This window comes from Brugia malayi (assembly GCF_000002995.4).
Source record: "Brugia malayi strain FR3 genome assembly, contig: Bm_v4_Chr4_scaffold_001, whole genome shotgun sequence".
Classification (NCBI taxonomy): Eukaryota; Metazoa; Nematoda; class Chromadorea; order Rhabditida; family Onchocercidae; genus Brugia; species Brugia malayi.
Window position 1 is genome coordinate 8,703,934 of NW_025062478.1, and position 19,679 is coordinate 8,723,612.

Here is a 19,679-nt window from a genome sequence, read left to right on the forward strand (position 1 = left end):
AATTTACAGTGCTTTTAAATGCATTAGTGTGTACATTGCCTCACCTGTAAACTGAATATACTCAAACTGTAAAGTGTGTTGATTTTAATTTTTTCAAGTAATTTAACACTTTTATATATTCTCGATATAATGCTAATTATGAAATTGAACCTAGTCAGAGGTGAAGTATGTCAATCTTTAAAATGAGCGGTTTTGTTCGTCAAATATTTAAAATTTTTTTCAGCCACTAAATGATAATTCAAAGAAGGAAAAAATGATAATTTCTTATGAATTGTCATTTAATGATCAAATAATATTAGATTAACACTTTTATCACGCAAGAAAACAGTGTGAATTAGACTTAATAGTGACACTAAAACTGACTCTTCTGAGTATTTTTTTTTTCTGTTTGTTTTTTAAACGTTTCAATGCTTTTAAAATCTCGATTTGTCATGAAATCATTGAATGAAAAGATAGAGCTGACATTTTTGAAAATGTTTCTATCATTTTATTTGGTTTTGAATTATTATACCACTGTTTTTTTTTTTAGTTCTCTAACAGTTTAATGAGTGATTCCAAATAAAAATTAAATTTTTGGTATATACAAATACCTAAAATTCTGCTTTCGCCATAAATTGTGAAAGAATGAAACAGCCACTTTTCAGTTGTTGCGGCTTTTTTGGCGAACTTGAGAGGATGTGCAATACGGAATAGTTATGCCTATGTAAGAGAAAGATTTAAATTAACTTGGTTGGACAGTAAATGATATGAAGACTAGCATATAGAATAAAGCAATTCATACTGAAATACCAGAAGAAATCCCAATTATTTACAAATTAAAGCTGAACTGAAGGTAATCATGAACTGGAGGAAATCAAACCAACTAATCATTGAATTGATTTTCTCCAGTTGATAAAGTCTTGTCATAACCATTGGTTTACAGTAACTTTCGAAGTAAAACTCAAAAAATGCTCCACAAGCAGTAAAATAAATAAGGCTGAACCATTAAGTTGTCACAAACGTGCTCATTACCAAAAAATAAGATTTAAAAAAAACTCCAAATCATTCATTAATTAATCAGTTATTAAACTTGTACACTCTTCTATCAAAATCTTTCATGTTTGTTTCAAAATGACTACATTTATCCTACATTTTATTGTGCATTTCGAATAATTTTATCATTGCTAGTTATCTTCCCAAAGCTATCACAATAATATATAGAACAAACATAGTTTACTATTTCTCCTATTGAACCATTTTTAAACATTTCGAATAATTTCACCTATTTTAGATTTGATGGAAGACATATGAAATGTCAAATAAGAAACTAAATGACAGAACATTTTGTCATTTGGAAAAGAAAAAAGAAATCACACAGAGCTAATCGTAGTTACATCAGCTATAACACTCTTTAGAGTTTTTTTTAGCCCTAAAAGTGTAATCTAAAAGTTATGAATAATTTATTCAATAAACTGTTGAATGGTGCACAAATTTGATCGTTCAGTAAAAATGAATCCATCATTTTTTTCCTAAATTGTTGAAGAATGCCAAAGAAAATTAAGTTTTTGCCGTGTCCCTCAATATATGTAAATAATAATGGTAATAATAATAATAATAAAAACATTTAAATTATATTGATGATTTTTGCTGATTTAAAGGGCTGATTATTTAATAAAAAAAGAAAAATTTGTTCGTTCAGGAAAAAAAATTTGCTTTTATCGGAGCTTTTTTATTTGTATAGTTTTCTTCACATTCATTTTAATATTCCCATGAAAACTTTGTTTTTTATTACTAAATTAAAAAAAGTTTTGTATTTTTATTTGTTTTTTTTTAGAATGTTAAGGTCATATATTATTTCGAACCAAAATTAGAAATTTATTTGAAACAAATGTATAATTTTTTTATGCTAACAATATAATTAAAATTCATGATGACAAAAGCGTTCTATTTTGAAAACTTAGCAATTGACAGAAATTTTTAAAACTAGTTCATAAACCAAATTGATAGTATTGATAGACCATACTATATTGATAGACAAATTGATAGACCATACTAAATAAATAAGTACTTCCCAAATCAAGACCAGTTATTTCAAAAAAATTTTCCTAAAATACCTACCACTTTGCTTAACCTATTAAAATTTGAATTTCTAGTTAGTACTTGTCTATAAATGACAACTTATATATTTAATATGAATTCATTGAATTCACTGATTAAAATTCATAGTGATCAACTAAATTCAGTTTTGACATTGATAACTACGTCTCTCGAAGTCACTCCAATATTTAATGCCCTACGATAAAGTTGTAAAATTTTTTTGCGACGAACTTGAATGCTTCATAAATTCATTAATTTATCAGAATTTCCAATAGGCCTAAATACAATTTCAATCACACAAAACAATAAGCAAATACAGTCGCCACTTAAATGAATATTTATTTAATCCCAAAAATGCAAAACAAATGTGACATCTCTGTTATTAAAATTAAATATGCTTATGAAATTTTGTTGAAATATGAAATTTTGCATCGGAAAGACCGTAATAACTATTCAAAATAGCGTATTGACCGTTTCCATTAAATTAAATTTTTTTTTTGTCTTAGCAAGTTAGGTAATTATTTGAATAAGAAAATATTGAATTGTAAAATATAGTGTGATGCAAATTAAGGAATGTATTCTGGGCATTTGTCAGCTGAACAATTTCTTGTAAGTTCTGACGTATCCACGTAAATTAAGCGATCTTCAAGTGGTAGTATACGTATCTGATAACATCCTCCTTCTTTTCGTAGTTCTGGATTCTTATGTAAACAATCGGTCCAATTTGAGAAAGAACTAAGTTTCAGTGGACATCTGCAAATCTGATTTGAAAATCTAAAGGCTTTTGGAGTCATTCAACAAACCAAGTCAATACCTACCACAATAAACATAAATATTTCAACTCAATTCTTTCAAAACTTTATTTTTAAGCAGTTCAATCATAATTTACTTTTTTTTTGCGTAACTTTTTTGATCAATTTTCCTGATGTTTCAAGTTAGTCGTAAAGATATGAAAGATTCCACCTAAAGGTTAATTACTGAACAAAGTAAAGTTCAAAATGTTAAGAACGCAATATCACGTAATGGTAAATAATTGTTTACTCATTTCCCTAACATATATGTTAAATATTATTTAGTTAAAAATCAGGAGTGCATTATTAGTATTAACTAACGAATCAATAAACTTGCCGTTGTAAATTACACGGTGCTTTTTGTATAAATTTTTCTTTAATATTCGATGGACATTTCGCAAAATTTTTCCCTCTTGTCATCACTAATTTGTTTTCATCTATTTCACGTTGCATAACTGGCATCGGTTCACCGTCATCCCAACAGGTTGCCGAGCACTGAGACCATGGTTTAAAACGATAAAAGCATGGCATGTCACGTTCAAGCAGTTGACTATGCTATAATATCATGGTATATTATGTTTGTATCCAGTCTTTTCGGTATCTTTATTGGAAGCAATATCAAACTATTTGTTGAATATAAATTAAAAATTTTAATCTTGAGCGCAGACCTTAATTTTGAGCGCTAACAACCAAAAGCAGCTTGTAACGATAAGCAATATGACAAATAAATTAATTATTGTCAGGATACAATTAATAACCGAAAGTACTCGTACTTGCCTATTGCGCACCAGTGGAGCAATTCGCTGAAAATTTCCGTATAATGAAATTAATTCACAACAATTTCGAACAAATCAATTTTTAGGTGAACAGCATTTAGAGCTCTCGAATTACCGTTAAAATGTCATCGTTGGCATACAGGAAATAGTCTCAGAATCCAGAATAAGTCAATTAACATTTTAAATGTAACTTACATGATACCAGAATGAAAATGATGAAGAACCCTTTGTACTTGTTAAAGAGCCTTCATACCCCTCCGAAAGGTCAGAAAGCTGGAATAAACAAACTTTATTATTTGTTAACTAGTGAGTAGTTGCAAAAATTACAGATATAATTTATTGCTTGTGAGTGAATGTTTCGGAAAACTTTAAAGAAAAAAGAAATATAACAGGTAAAACCGGAACACCTGTTCCGTATCTGCGCCTGCAACAGTTGATGCAACAATTTCTTCTTCGATAATGGACGGTTCATTTTCAGCTTGTTGCACTGGAGTGGGATTCAACTGCTCTGCTAATGTAGCCATTAGTGCTTAATTTTGGCCTGGAAATTGCAATACTTACTTTTCCAACTGGCCAGTTCGATCATTGCAGCCAAGATAAGTTAAATGAATGACACTGCTACTGTTTTTGTTATGTTTCTCAAAAAATTCAAAAAATTTTAAAATGTGATAAGAAAATTATTACAGAAAAATGATGTAATAATCTTCTTGATACTTCGAAATATCTCAATATCCATATTTTTTTGGTACTTATAATTAAATCATTGAGATAAGTAAAATATAAATATTTCCAAGAAAAACGAAAAGTGGCCCAATTAAATAATAGGCTTTCTTAAGAAACTTCGTTTTTTCCCAGGTGAAAAGGTCAACAGTTAGGTCAAATAAGTAACACATCAATTTCATCACAACAGTACTCTGCCCAGAAAGATGGTTGCAAAAGGAGACGATGGATAATAAATTCAGCAAAGGACATGAGTGGTTCATATTACTATTTATGTTCAGCGAGACTATTGACAGCATTAAAATGAAATTATACCTATAAACACACCAGCTTGTATAGGTAATAAATTTAAAAATGTCAATGAATCTATTTATGCAATTTTCAAAAAAAAAAATTTTAATTCAATTTGATGCTTGCAAAATTATAATTTTATTTTATTTAAAGCATTGTAAAAATCTGGCGGTTTTCGCGGCATATTAAGGTAAAGAAGAATGCGATCCGATAACGGAAATATTGTAAATAGATGAAATGAATGTATCAATTTTTAAAATAAAATTTATTTCAGAGAATGAATGATAATTTATTTCTTCAATATCTTATTATTCAACGAAAAAATTTACTTTTTGGCATTAACTTGGTATCAAACAAAATATCTTGAAATATTACTGAAGTCAGGAATATTTGGATATTTGGAGGAGATTGAAAGCGAAATGTTAGATGGCATGTACTTTTTTTTTCTTTAAAAAATTTCATTTTACTTAAATGTTTTCCATGCAAACGGCAATCTCTGCATGCATTAATTTATCTATTGAAGATTGTAAAAAATCATTGGTAAAGGTTGAAAGAAAGGTATGCCATTGTAAACTATTTAATTCTTAAAGCAAAAGCACTGATATTTATTGACTTCCAACTCACTTCGATACATGGCAACTTATACTTCAAAGTTCTATTCTTCAATCCAGCAATTATATTATTTTCTGATAACGATCAATTGAACGATGCTGAGCTTTTGTCATTGGGAACTTCCAAAAATCACAAAAGCTATTATCATTTCATGTAAGTCCGAGAAATCCAAAAAAATCGCAATACATTACTCTTGGAAATTCTTAAATTACTTGAGGAAAAACATGTTGGCAAAAGTTATTTCACTATTTTTGTATAACTTAGCCTGATTAAATAAACACTTAAAAATGAAAGAAAAAATAAGCACATCGTTACGCCTTTTTGCAAACACCATTGAAATCCCAAATAAAAGTTGAATTCAAATCATAAACACTGATTGTACAAATATTTTACCCATTGACTTTTAGGAATTTTCAGGAAATAAGCAGCCTGATTTAAACTCCATTCATTAAATTTTTTCAAATTTGAATGTTTGCACTTTGCTTATACAATATAAATTAACATTAATTTCAACAGCTTGCCCTACCAAAACAGTTTTGTGGAATCAAAATGCTCAATTGATTATCATCCCCATAGCATTTGATAGAAATGTCAAAGAACCTTTATATTTTATATAAAATTGTCACCTTTCAGCTACAAAAATGATTCATTTCTTTCACTCTCTTTGTCACATACAATTGCTTTATTGCAGATTATGAGAAAGTAAAAAGAAATAAAATGCAAAAAAGAATACATAAAAATGCAATGTTAAAAAGTAATAAAACTTTTGTCTCATTTAAATTGGTCAATTTCTATCCATTTACACTTTCACTTTCAGCATTGTTCAATTCGTCCAGCACTTTTCTATAACTTTTAATATTTACCGAACCAGCTATATTCTTAAATATAATCTCGTCCTTCTCTTCTTTCTTTCCCATTTTTATCTCTCGAAACCTTCAAAGTGATATATGGATGAGAATTATAAGTTACTGAAATCAAACAATGATTTAGGCTTCAAACAAAATCATTTGATGTATTGATAATAATGATAACAATGTTTATATTATTTAGTTCTTATTAAATAAATAAGCAAGTCAAGATGATAGTGATAATGACAGTGAAAGTGATATTTTTTTCTCCACAAAGGATACTAGCAAAAATGAAAATTGAAATAGACATTGTCTTATCAGCTGTTTACATTGTCACCTTTGCAGTGTCCCCACTAGATCATCATCAGTTGCTATCTCACGTGACCACGCGAACTACAAATGATCTCTTCCGTGGAAATTTCGCTGCAATAAATGAAAATTTTGAAGGTTTACATTTTGACACGAAAACTTTCCTTTTTGTTTGTTGATTTGTTGATTTTGACGTGTAAGTGCGTAGTGTTGTCTTCCGCTTTCTCGTTTTCCCTCACCCTCGCTAGAGAGAGGGCAGAGGTCGAGGGTTTATGGTGGATGGGTGAGGAATGGGTAGGTAGAGTTTTGGGTAATGCAGCGGCGGGTTAAGACATCAGTGACGAGTAACCTAGAGCAGTGGTTAGCGAGTTGTTTTGAGTTCTATGTTTGCAGTTGGTTGCCCTACCCGTCGATTTATCACATTATCGTAACGGCTGAGAATTTTGAATTAAGAAAGTTTGTAATTTTTTATTTGTCTTGTAAGGATTTACAGAGTTTTGTGTTCAATAGCGAAAATACGTTTCGCTAGCTTTTTGATGACATTACTTAATGAGTTTTACAAGTTGTTTAAAGCTATCAAAAGTAAACATTCGCTTATCAGCTATAAAGTTTTGGTCGGTAATAAGTGCAATGTCTAAATTAGTCAATATACTTTTTCGCTTTTTTCAAAATTTCGCTTAATTTAAACGTCTTTAGTTTGGTTTAGACAGCACTGGCTGTAAATCATTATCGATGCTTACTTAATATTGCGATATTATTCGTTTTGTTGAATGATCAAATATCTGCGTAAGTGAAACTCAGCGTAATTCATTTTGGAAGGAGCGTATAAAAATTTTGATTAAAACATTAATGCAGAAGTTAACACTGATAAGTAATGGATTAAGTTTGTATGCATATACATATCATCTTAATAGTGCTCTGGTAAAAAGTTTCTAACTCCTTACCATTTCGATCAAAATTTATGTAAGTAGAATAATATGACATTCCTTTGCACATAATGAATGTACTGCTATAAAATTAGGATTCGAGATGTAATTTGCGCACATTAAATCTGTTTGAACTGGCAGAATGAATCGGAGTCTCTTGTTTTTCTAACTTGTTTAAAGCAGTTCTTTTCCTTTTTCTTTTCTCTGTGTATATTTTGGAAAAGAAGCGAGGAAAGCAGAGGCTATTATAACTTGAAGGATATCCGTTCATGGAACCTTAAAAGACATTGCTTTAAACTTCTCAAAAAAAAAAAAAAAAAAAAAAAAGAAAAAAAATGATATAGGTAAATAGTTACAAGAAAGAAAAGAAAGGAAGAACTGTGATTTCAATAACGAATGATATGGCAACGCTTTCCTCAATACCAGCACCAGAGATGCGCCCACATTCACCGTACAGAACACCGGGTGATAAATCTGCTTGGTCAACTAAAACCAATTTAGAGCGGTAAGCTCTTTGTGATATTCCTCCGGGAATTGTGTATCCTTTCAGAGCAACTGTTAAAGATTTTTGGTTGATTAATAATTGAATCGGAAATGTGCAAAGTTGGAATTTTTTAAATTTTGTACTCTAATCCTGTTAAAAAAACAAAAAAAAAAAAAAATCTATATCTATATCTGGGATATATGTAGTTGTTTAAATAGGAAGGATCAATTAAATAAAAAAAGTGTTTTGAAGTATAGTAAATGATAAATGGCTGTAATGAGTAACTTGATATTTCTTGATGTGATAAAGTTACATTTCTTTTGCTTAGATTCATTTGGATTCTACAAACACCGTTTCGTACTCTTTTATGTTTATCGAATGTCACGGTTTTTTTTGTTACCTACTTTGGCTTTATGCTTCCAGTTCTTTGGGCTCGATCTTTATGGTGAGGATTTCCACGTTTCATTACTGTGATGAAATCTGCTTCAAAGTTACGCGGTCGTACTTAAAGACTGGAAGAAAATCCGTTATAGTTTTGGTCATTTTTTTCATTCTGGCAACTGTTTTAAAAGGAATTGCTTACCAGTTTTTAATTTTGATAAGTATGTATGAAAATCATGTTTAGGCCGAGACTGTATTGGTTTTATGAAGGAAAGCTTTATTCTTGGTTACAAGCGTTCATTGGCTATGCGGGCTATACTGCTGGATATGATGGTTGGTTTTTAACAATTCAAAGTCTTTCCTTCTTTTTAGTGTTTCATTTTCACAAATATTTCTAAATCATCTAAAATATTTTCAGTGTATGAATACGGTGATGATGTTAGAAAGTTATGTGTTGATGAACGGATTATTCTTATGTGCAATCATCAGAGTACCGCAGATGTTCCTGTTCTGATGACCACCCTACAAAGCAAGGGAGTTGCCAGTAGAAAGGTACACTGTAATATTTTTATTAAAATAAATCTTAATAGTTCTTTTTGTAGTTTTCCTTGTTGCAAGTTAGTTCTGAATCGGTGAACACAAAAACAGCACGTTTTTCAGACTTTATGGTTAATGGATGTGATGTTTCGATGGACACCATTCGGAATTATTGCTCAAATGCATGGTGATTATTTTATTAAACAAGGAAGAGCAACACGAGAAAAGGAGCTGATTCGTTTGAAGGATCACTTACGAAAAGTTTTTTGGGATCGTGACCGACGTTGGATTATTCTGTTCCCAGAAGGCGGTTTCTACTATAAAAGGATTCAGTCTAGTCAGAAGTAACCGGAAGTTTTTGTTAAAGTGGGGCTGAGAGTTATGGGATTTTTTAAGAATGGTGTCCAACTTCAAAATCAGCTAATGGGAAAAGATAAATGGACAAATGACAAATTCATAATAGTTTCGTATTTTCTTTTTCGGTCTTCGTTGATTATATTAAAACAAATTACCAAGATGTTGCTGCAAAAGAATAGCTTAAGCATGTGAATTGCATATTTGGTGATATTTAGATATGGTCGTGAAAATGGTTATCCGCACTTGGAACATGCAACATTACCTCGTTATGGTGCTATTAAAGCAGTTATGGAGGAAGTTGGTCCAAAAAAAGGTTACAATTATGCAGATGGTGTAACTGCGTCTGAAAACGGTAGCAAATTGCAGCTAATTCGGGATACAGTTGGAGCAATCCGAGAAAAAAAATACATCAAAGGTTTTTTTTTCCTGTTTGCATTCGACGAGAATAACAAACATTCTGTTTTTAATATAACGTAGTGGTAATTGGCAGAAAAACCACGGATTTTTTTTCATTGGACAAATGTGCTTTTTATTTCGATGCACTTGTCTCTTTTTCAAATTTAAGTTTTTTTTTCTTTGCGAACAAGGTGTAAATCCTTGAGTGTCTCTTACTAATTTAGATTAGAAAATAAGAATTTTCATTATCTTTTTCAAAGATTATGTTAGAGAAATGCCATTTGATAGAACATACTTATTGCATTTTATATGTTAGCTATCGAATAATCAGCGAAGCATTTTTTGGTACTCCGAATTGGGTTTTGTAAGTCTCAAAGAGTGTAGTCAAGGCGTTGATGTAATGTTCATGGAGGCGATCTATTTCTTCTTCTGTTGGATTTTTCTTTTTGATCACAGGTATGGGTGTCCCAATAACAGTGTCGATGGGTTTGCTAAAATGAGTTTGTTAGTGTTCTTGATGCAAATGTCTCTTAGAAATCTTAGATTAATTTTGCTTAGTACCAAAAACTTTAATTTTGGAAAGATTTCCTAGAAACTTTTAAAAATTAAATGCTCACTAAGCTGAAGATAATATACAATATTCGGTACTACTAAAGAGAATCTAGGTCGCAATTTTGTGTATTGCTATTTCATATTCAAGGAAGAAATTTCATGGATGGGTTTTTAATGAAATCAGAATTTTGTAAATTTAAACGGTTTAGACTTCACTTAGGACCAGACTTTATTTGATTTTGGAGAAAAGTTCCACAAGGTCTGATTGAGGTTTGCATCGAAAATGAATTTTGAAACTTGCCTATAAGGAAGCGGCCCAAAATTGCTGAATAATCCACAGCCATGGTATATTGGCAAAGAGCATTTCATAATTTTCTTCAATTTACTTTGAAAACACCGTAAAGAAGACCCTTCAGGATTGCTTACCTAGAAATGACCGTATTTTTTTTTTTTTTCTTGTAAGCAAACAGATCTTCATAAACTCATGATGTTTTCATGTGAATTTTTTAAAGTTGTTCCTCACCTGTTCGAAAAGTTCATTTTCCCCAAAAGAGTACATTGGCACTAGTTGGGCACCCGTTTCTATTGCAATTTTTATGAAGCCTTTTCGTTTACTGAGTGTTAACATATGGCTACCGGGATGTGCATCCAGCGCTTCTTCTGCTCCTCCTGCAAATTTCTTTTATTGCACATACATTCATGCGTATTTCGTGTTCGAGTAAGAGTGAAATCTGTGATATATCGATTGATATATCAAGGATTTCAGCTGTTACATATCAGTAACATAGCATACCTACGATAAGTACAACAATGTTGTTGATAGAGCTATTCAGCACATAATGTAAGCTCTCTTTACTGCAATCAATTAATCCATGTAGCATTGCCCATTCGCGACGTAGTGGTATCCAGAATTGCGATACCAATGTACACACTCGAACAGTCATTCCAGGAAGTTTTTCAAATAGTCCGGTACCGTTGGTTACGAAATTAGCATATGTATTCATCGAAATAATTCCATGTGGATGCGAGCCAATAAGGTAATTCTGGAATTGTTCAATTTCCAGTAAATCTTTTACCTTAGTCTGATCTAAATATTTTCTCAAAGGTTTTGTTCGCTTTTTATTTCTCATTTTCAAAAGTTAAAATTTACTTTTCCATATGCCAAGGGAGTAGTTATATGTAAATGAATTGGAAAATATCTCGCAAAATATTTGTGAATAGACTGAGTACGACACCATGTTGACGGGTAACCACCACATTTAGGAGATTTATGATCATAAATAAACCACGTTAAGTACAGTAGAATAATGGGCCACCATGGCGTTACGATCTGGAAAAAATAAACGGTGTGGTTAAGTGCATTAGCATACTAGTGTGTTATATATTTTGAACATGAATCTTAATTAACCTTACTGTTACTTTTCCAGTGGTACGTTTACACTGGAAACACATCTTCATCTGTTAGGCTTCGCTAAGATTGGTTAAGTGCATATTTTTCTTATTTTAATGACAAGATGTATAAGACTTTGTAGTGCTAGTTCCCCAAATTCAGATTCATTTCCACTCACCAAATAAAGAATTAAAAGCGAAACAAGAAGGGGCATCAGAAATATGAGTGATAAATGATAGTACACTGCAATACTTTGCATACATTGTTCTGCTGTATTGTTTAACCATAGATTAAACGATGTCTTATCCATTGATACCGAATTCATGAATCTGTGTTAAAATAATTGGAATTTAATCGAGAATACTTGTCAGTCTCTACTTTCAAAAAACAATTCGTCGTTTATTTTTATTTTTTCCCTATGCATCTATACATTTATTATCGGGTTTAACTATAAATAGAATTGGGGAAAGGCACTCGGGTGAATTCATTTTAGAAAATAGTACTTTTCAGGTTTATCTGTGGATGAGTCTTAGATGAATTTTAATTGACAGGTTGGTTGAAGACAAGATTCATCTACATAATCTTTATATTTAGTTGTGACAGAAATGTCGATCTACTTTTTCTACTGGAACTTATTATGGAAAGTCAAAAAGAAAGTAAAACTGATAATCCCTGGCAATTAATTATGTATGTAGGAAAAGTTTTTAATAATTGTTCGATAAAAGAATAATCCGAGTTAAACGCAAAATAATGAAAGAGTCCTAAATTCTAATTTTATTTGTCGAAAGACATTAATTGCCGCTCGAATTTTGGGATGTGTGCTTTCGCAGAGTCTCTGATGACGTGTCTTATTTTGTTTGACCAAAGATCGGGAAATGATGTGGAATTTGTAGAAAAGAGGGGGGGGAGGGGGTGGATCCGTACTTTATATCACTTTAATGGAGGCTAGGGCATGTAAAGAAGGTGCAAAAGAAAACTATTTTGAAATGTAATTTACAAACTAGCGCAAAACATTGATCAAGATTTGTATTTCTGCATGAGATTGAATACAGGAATACAATTTAATTGGGAAGTAGGGATTACAATGATTTATTAAAAATGAAATATGTTTCGACTTATAGGGAAACCAAAATTTAGACTGTTTTTGGATTATTATCACAATGATCAGATAAGAACAATAAGTATCATAATATTCTAGGAAAATAATTTACAAAATAGTATGATTTCAAAACAAAACCGTAGAATAAAGCGCAGTGGTATGTTCATTTAAGCACGAGATCACTTCATATATCGTTTGAATGTGATTTAATTTAACAAATTTTTAGACGGAAAAAATTTTCGGTGGTAGTTTTTAGTTGAATTTCGATGCCTCATATTATAGGACCTTGTGTCAGATTTTGCAAGCAAAAGTGATTGGAATTGAAAGATAAAAGATATCTTTCTCTTCATTTCGTAGTGTTGTATTTATAATATGCAAAATTTTATATCGATCGAATTTTATATCGAGACATTTGCACAATGTCATCTGCCAAGTTAACAAGACGTCAGCTTGGAACTGGCTGGTGTTATGTCAAACGCGCGTGGAATGAAACATTACTAAGTACTTAGTAATATTTTTTTTTTTTTTTTTTAAGAGAAGAGTTTCGTCATGAGAGCGTGATCACATGTAGTTAGGAAATATTGTTGAAATTCTAAAGGTATTGGCCTGGACGAACTTTTGATGTTTACACTACTGAATGCAGTAAGCTATGGGAAACAGTAGAAAAACAGCGTATCAGCAGACAGTTAGGCAGACGGAGGAATTGATGTTTGCTTTGTATACAATTTTAATAGGGCTATAATTCAGTACTGTGTGCAAAGAATTTACTATTTCGTGAGGTTTTCTGGTTTCGTCTATTCCTATGTATTTGAACTGGGTTAAAAAAAAAAAGAGCTTTAATACAATTAAATGTGTGAATTAAATTTTATGCGATTTAGGTTGCATAAATTTAGAAGAGTTCTTGATTCAGTGACTCAAAAGTTGCGAAGGACATTGTTTTACCTTTAGAGGAAGATAGGTAGCTTGGGAATAGCATCAAGAAAATTATAGTGAGTTATGAAATTTGCTTCCTACAATGTTGTGAAGGTTTTACAAGTTTTTAGGAGACTGTATTTCATTATAAAATTCAGATGAACAGATTTGGGAGGGCAAAAATAAATTGTTTCCATTGGCGAAAATATAAATTCAGTTTACCGCAAACTCGTTTCTTAAAGTATTTCTCCAATTTCAGAAATGCGACCTCCGATAAAATATGTACTGGATGTGACGATTGCATATCCACATAAAATGCCTCTTTCACTTTTCACACTGAGCTTTGGCACTCGTGAACCATGCGATATTGGTGTACATTATAAAATTTATGATGCTAGTGATGTAAGTTTTGCCATTTTTTAATTATGACACCTTTTAGTTGGAACTGTCAAATTTATAAAATGAAAGGGCATCGATGAAAACGAAAATTTCATCTTGCGAGACAAAGATTGGTTATTTATGGTGGATCGGGTTAAAATGAGGATTTCTCCTTTGTGTAATCTAATCCTCTCTTTAGATAAGTGATTTTCCTTCATCATTATTGCTTTAAAGCAAAGGAATGTGCTTCTGAATTAATATTCCGTAATTTGGAAATTTTTCGCAAGCCATAAGTTTTGATTTATGGAGGTAAAATAGGCTTTGCAGCTGTTATTAGAGTTGAAGGTTAAATCAAGGTTTCAATTCCAGGTACCGTTTGAAGATGAAGAGAAGTTGCGTGATTGGTTATACAGCGTTTACCAATACAAGGATAATATTCTTGGTAGTTTTTCATACTTTTGTATATTTTTTAAACTGAAATACAGTGTCATAATATTTTTTCACAGAACAATGTATTATCATAGTAAACTCATGCTTCAAAACAATAATTATTTACAAAAAATGAAATTAGTTGAGAAAATATTCTGCAAGTTAAAAACTTAGAAGTTATATAATAATGATGGTTATAATGAGTACTCGAGTTCATTCACTCAGTTGTAAAATTTTTGAAAATTGAATTTCATCGTACAAGTTTTCAGACCGGTACTACAAAGAAGGCGTTTTTGTGCGTGACGAGAAAGGTAATAGGGTATATTTTCCATGGTGGAGAATTGTCGGACAGTATATTTTTTGGTTATCTTCATTTTATGTGCAATATCGAATTTATTCATTTATAGTACTTCATTTTCTACGAAGTATAGGTCTCATCTCGTGAAATACTTGGAATTTCTTATCTCTTGATAAATATATTCGAAATTGCACAAATATGATATATACTTGTTTATTTTACTATTTGTGTCATTTGTATTCAGAAAAGTCAGTGTTGGCTTTAAATACAAGATGAGTTGAGCTTTTATTTTCCCAGGATCTCGAAATAGTTATTCGGCACGATCTTTAGATTGTTTGTATTTCATCGTCAACTTTATCTCCTTATTTACAACAATCTCTTGAATGAGTGAACCATTCTCCTATCGATTTGATTTCTAATTTTTGAAATTTTTTAGGTCATTATTTAATATTTCAAGTTAATTTCATTTTCGTTTGCTTCAGGGTTTTCATACTTAATTTATTTGAGATAACTAACTCTTTAAAAAGTAATAGTTTTAAATTTATATTCCTTTGCGAGTAGGTCTTAAAAAAAATTAAAAAAACATCGAGTTTGTTTATTTTGTCATGTGTACGATTATGTATGGTTTCTTTCTAATGTTATTTGATAATTGTTGAATTGTTGCAATTAAGGCTAGTGTAAGCGTTGTGATTACATCTAATTACATCGTTGAATTATCAAATTGTAAAAGTTTGTTTTTATAAAAAAGTTTAAAATACATATGATCAAGGAAAGTTAGAAGAACAATATAAAAAAATAGGATGGAAACCAATTTCGTCTTATTTTAATAGAGAAACTCATCGAAGATTTTATTTCTCAAAATTTATGCATTATTAAATGTATAGTTTTTTAGACGTTTCATATTACCAGAACTATTCCTAAAAAAAACGGTGCTAAACACTTATATTATTTCATCTCTGCATTCTCAGTTGTTAATTTCATTATTGCAAATAAATGAAGTCATAATTAAGAAAGAATTAAGTTTGAATAGTATTCTAACTTTATTGAGAAGTAATCAATTCTTTATTACTGAAAACAAAATTTCAATGAGGATTTCTTCCATTATAGTTCTTAATGGAATTTATTCATTAAAATTATAAAGGTATTCAAGAAGGAATAGTTAGTATTGTTAGCTTTTCTTACTGGCAGTTATCGTTTAGAGAGCAAAAGAATTGAAATATGTGGAATAAATCGATTGAAGATTTTCTACTACTTAAGTGAAAAAATGTAAAAGAGATGGTACAAATTGACTTAAAGACACCAAAATAGGGACAGAAAAAATACTTTTCGTTGAGGACTTGTCGTAACGTTTATATAATGTTACTTTTTTTCTCTTTGTAACATTTCTCATCTGAAATTTTTGAGGATTTTTTTTCGACAGGAAATGCCTATGACGTTAATCTTGTATGTAGGCATTTAACAAAAATGATTTAGCACTGAGACTTTTAAGATAATAAAGGATGCGGAAAAAGCTACTAGTTTAAATGCCATTACTAGTTGTAAAAAAAGTCATTTTTAAATAAAAATATCAATTTTTTTAAAGGTAAATGTAAAGCGCATCAGTTGGTTGCAATGTCAACTTCATAGAAAAAAGAGATGGCAAGAAAAAACTTCTCATTTATGAGAGTATTTTGGTTTATCATTAAGTCCCATAAATTTATTCCAAGTCTTTTAAATCAGTACGCATTAAACTATCATAGATTTATTTGTTGTATTGACTTTTGTGAAAATGAATTCTGTCTATGATAAACAGATATTACTTACAACTACTTAGAAGTTCCTTAAGGCAATCACGGAACATGTAAATTAAAACTATCTGCAACGCAAAACATACGAACTGAAACCATATTTAGAGGAATCCATCGTCATGAATCGTTCAATCTAATTAGTTACTTAATGTAACAAGTAGTCAGTATGAAGGGAAATTGTTACCTGTTAAACACGTTTCAGCAATTCTTTTGAATTAACTGACGATCTTTGATTTATCTTTCCTAATGGATTTACACAGAAATTTCTGAAGCATATATTTGAAGCGAACAGCTGGCTATACGATTGTTTCCTATTCCGGATCATTTAATCATTGATACTCTCCGCTATTTCTCGTATAATCTCAGCATGACTTTATGTCCTTGGAAAAGTGCAAATTAACTGCTATTGTCATGTCACTATTACAATAGCAATTAATTTGTATTAATAATAGTGAAAAGTGACAAGTTAAAAAAAATTTTATGATATTGTTTCACAACTCTCAATTCAACGAGTTATTATTGGATTTCATTCTTATAAGTTTAAAAATAGTTATGAATTGCATTGTAAATATAGAGTCATTTAAGTTTCATACCTTTTAAAAACTAGATGAATTTATTACTTTTTTAGAACTATTAGGATTGATCGAATATCAATGCATTGAATTTCGATATAACAATTCATGACAATAAAATATTTCAGTTAAATTAGCAGATTAGTGAACTTAGAAATTTATTAAATTCCCCAGAAAAATAAAAAAATTCAACTTTTTGTCTCAAATTTCAACTGCAATCATTCTTTTCTTGTTCCATAGATATTTTTTTTTTCAAAATTTCTACAATTCTGGACTAATGCGAACGACACACATTCTTCTTATTTTTTCCACCTCGAATCTTTTCATGTTCTCTTTTTGCTAATTAAGCCAAAAATTCTTTTTCTGCGAATACTGAGACGCTGAATGGATAAGTGCGCACGAGTGTAATTTCATTCATTATTTACACTTTTCTATGGAATAGGCAGGGTTACTTTTACACTTTTTACTGCAACGTGGAACAAAATTCATGTCTTTTTGGTAATTAAGAGAAGAAGTGCTTAATGATACTTCATGTTCCGAAGCCTTCGTTTTTTTTCTTGATGTGCACTTATAAATGAGACTAGAACTCATCAATTCTTGGGGACTGCAAGTGACTTAAAGTATTGAGGGTATATTAAGAAGAAAAAGAAAAGTATCTCTTTCTTTTCTGAATATCATATTCTTTTTTTCTGGGTTTTTTTCTAAATATCATAAGAAATATCATAATCGATATGATATCATTTATCACCACCATACGCTTGTAACCAGGTCTTTTGTAATTTTATTGAAGAAACTGTTTGATTATTATTAGTCACATAATTATTTTTACATCTGCTGAGATACAGGCATGCAATGTTCTAAAAATTAAGTTCTAATGAAGAACAAATATATAAGATAATGTTGCTGAATTGTAATTGAAATGCTAGTGAATTTGCCACGGGTAATATTGCAGCATTCTAAGTTCCAAGGGTAGCATCGAACATTCTAGATTCTTTACAAATAGCCGTTTTTTCTTGAATGATTTATTGTAGTATAAACTTTGAATGATATAAAGAAATAATTATTAAAACAAATGTTATTTTTGCCATTAGTTATTGGCAGAAAAATTTTGTCATTTTAAATATTTCGAGACAGCAACATTGATTACTTTTCGAATTTTTTCGTATTCAAATGCCTTTTTTAACTTACAAATTATAGAAATATTATCTGATGTTTAAAAACAAAGTTACATACTACCAAGAAGTAAAAAAAGAAGAAGAAAATACTGGAGGAAAATTTTATTAAACAATAAGTGCTCAATCATTAATTTTTCCTCCATAGATATATACTTTCTCCTTCTTTTACCCTCTAAAGAACGTTTTTTGCACCCTCTGATTATATATATCGCTAATAATATCAATAAAGCGATATTTCTGAGTTATACCACTTTACTTATCATTCAAACATAGTGATCGAAGGTTCATAAAGAAGTAACAATGAGAGTGAGTTTAAGATTAGCTGTATAATTAATAATAATAATAATAATAATAATAATAATTTAATAAGTGAAAGTAAGAGAAAAGAAGAGATCAGCTCTCAGATAAGAAATGACTTCTAAAAATACCTGAAAATCATTTATCATAATTTCTAAAATAGTATTTATTTTGAGAAATTTTATTTCGTATGTATATATTTTCTTTCCAATATTTCGTATGTGAAAGGCATGTAAAAAAGTAAGAGAAGGAATGTCAATATTTATAGGTGTCAAAAAAGTAACCTGCAATCTGTGGAAGAAAAAAAGTCTTTCATTTTCAAATTTAAAAAATAAAAAAAAATGTTAAACTTCAAGGAAACTCGAAAAAGGTAGATATATTTGCATCATTTAAACAATCTCCGAATATAATTCGAATGAACAATATACTCCTCATTGCTGTTTGAAATTTCGATTTCGAATAAAGTAGAATGTTTTTGTGTTAGGAGTGGCGAATAAAGTATGGGAAAGAGTCAGTTAGTATGTTATAAAAATACTGCTTGAAAGTTAATTGTGCAAATCAGTGGCAAAGAAAATGATTCGATTGGAAAGATTAGATAAGATGATAATGATGAAATTACTATGAATGATTGACACTTCATGCATACACATAATAATAATTTTTACTGGTAAATATTGTTTTTTATAAAAAAATCGGTTTCTTTCTGGAATCACAATTATCTTTTCATCTATCAAAAAAGAAAAAACTTTTGAAAAAGTTATGGAAATAATTTGAGCCTTAAATATTATAAACAGAAAAAAAAAAAAATATCATTTAAAATTAACTTTATCTTTCAAAGATTTTTGTTATTGTTAGCAAAACAGGAAATGTCATTTTGAAAAGTACTGTTGAGGAATGAAAAGCAAAGAGAAAAAAAGAAGTTACTGAATTAGGATGTTTTATTTTTAGGCCTATAGGACATCGTTTCTTGGATGAAATAAATCAATTGATACATCTATCAGAAGACAAGCTGAAACTTCCTTGCTATATACTTCATTGATCATTTGTTTAGCTAATTGGTAAGCTTATCAAATGAGATTTGACTTTTCATAGAATTAAATTGAAAAGAAGTTTTTGATGAGGAAAGAAAAAAAAAAGAAGTCTGCCCATATATTATGCAATTCGAAGTGCTTCCCAGAAGTACTCTTCCTGATAATTCTTCTATCGTAGCTTTGCAGCGCCACTGCTTGTATTTCTTTTTTTTTAGGAGTTTCTCAAAAATTTTCTACTAGTTAAATTTTATTTTC

General features: G+C 30.1%; 4 protein-coding genes across 4 annotated transcripts; 2 read left to right on the plus strand and 2 right to left on the minus strand.

Annotated features, from left to right (window-relative positions):
• Positions 1-2,642: 2,642 nt before the first annotated feature.
• Positions 2,643-4,167, minus strand: Bm10518 (Uncharacterized protein; the record flags this gene model as incomplete). The annotated part of the gene is made up of 5 exons (XM_001901473.2): positions 2,643-2,829; positions 3,205-3,422; positions 3,536-3,670; positions 3,839-3,916; positions 4,051-4,167. The coding sequence occupies 5 exons, from the start codon at positions 4,165-4,167 to the stop codon at positions 2,643-2,645; spliced, it is 735 nt and encodes a 244-aa protein (XP_001901508.2).
• A 3,583-nt stretch (positions 4,168-7,750) lies between these two features.
• Bma-acl-14 (Uncharacterized protein) lies at positions 7,751-9,585 on the plus strand (the record flags this gene model as incomplete). The annotated part of the gene is made up of 6 exons (XM_043082168.1): positions 7,751-7,854; positions 8,162-8,278; positions 8,459-8,547; positions 8,633-8,766; positions 8,875-9,095; positions 9,324-9,585. 6 exons carry the CDS (start codon positions 7,751-7,753, stop codon positions 9,583-9,585), a joined length of 927 nt encoding a protein of 308 aa, XP_042938102.1.
• A 235-nt stretch (positions 9,586-9,820) lies between these two features.
• Positions 9,821-11,375, minus strand: Bm6773 (diacylglycerol acyltransferase family protein; the record flags this gene model as incomplete). The annotated part of the gene is made up of 5 exons (XM_043082169.1): positions 9,821-9,995; positions 10,358-10,482; positions 10,580-10,725; positions 10,850-11,099; positions 11,343-11,375. The coding sequence occupies 5 exons, from the start codon at positions 11,373-11,375 to the stop codon at positions 9,821-9,823; spliced, it is 729 nt and encodes a 242-aa protein (XP_042938103.1).
• Positions 11,376-12,964: 1,589 nt separating this feature from the next.
• Bm4864 (Protein FAM34A, putative) lies at positions 12,965-14,709 on the plus strand (the record flags this gene model as incomplete). The annotated part of the gene is made up of 4 exons (XM_001902493.1): positions 12,965-13,046; positions 13,717-13,859; positions 14,205-14,277; positions 14,534-14,709. The coding sequence occupies 4 exons, from the start codon at positions 12,965-12,967 to the stop codon at positions 14,707-14,709; spliced, it is 474 nt and encodes a 157-aa protein (XP_001902528.1).
• Between the last annotated feature and the right edge of the window lie 4,970 nt (positions 14,710-19,679).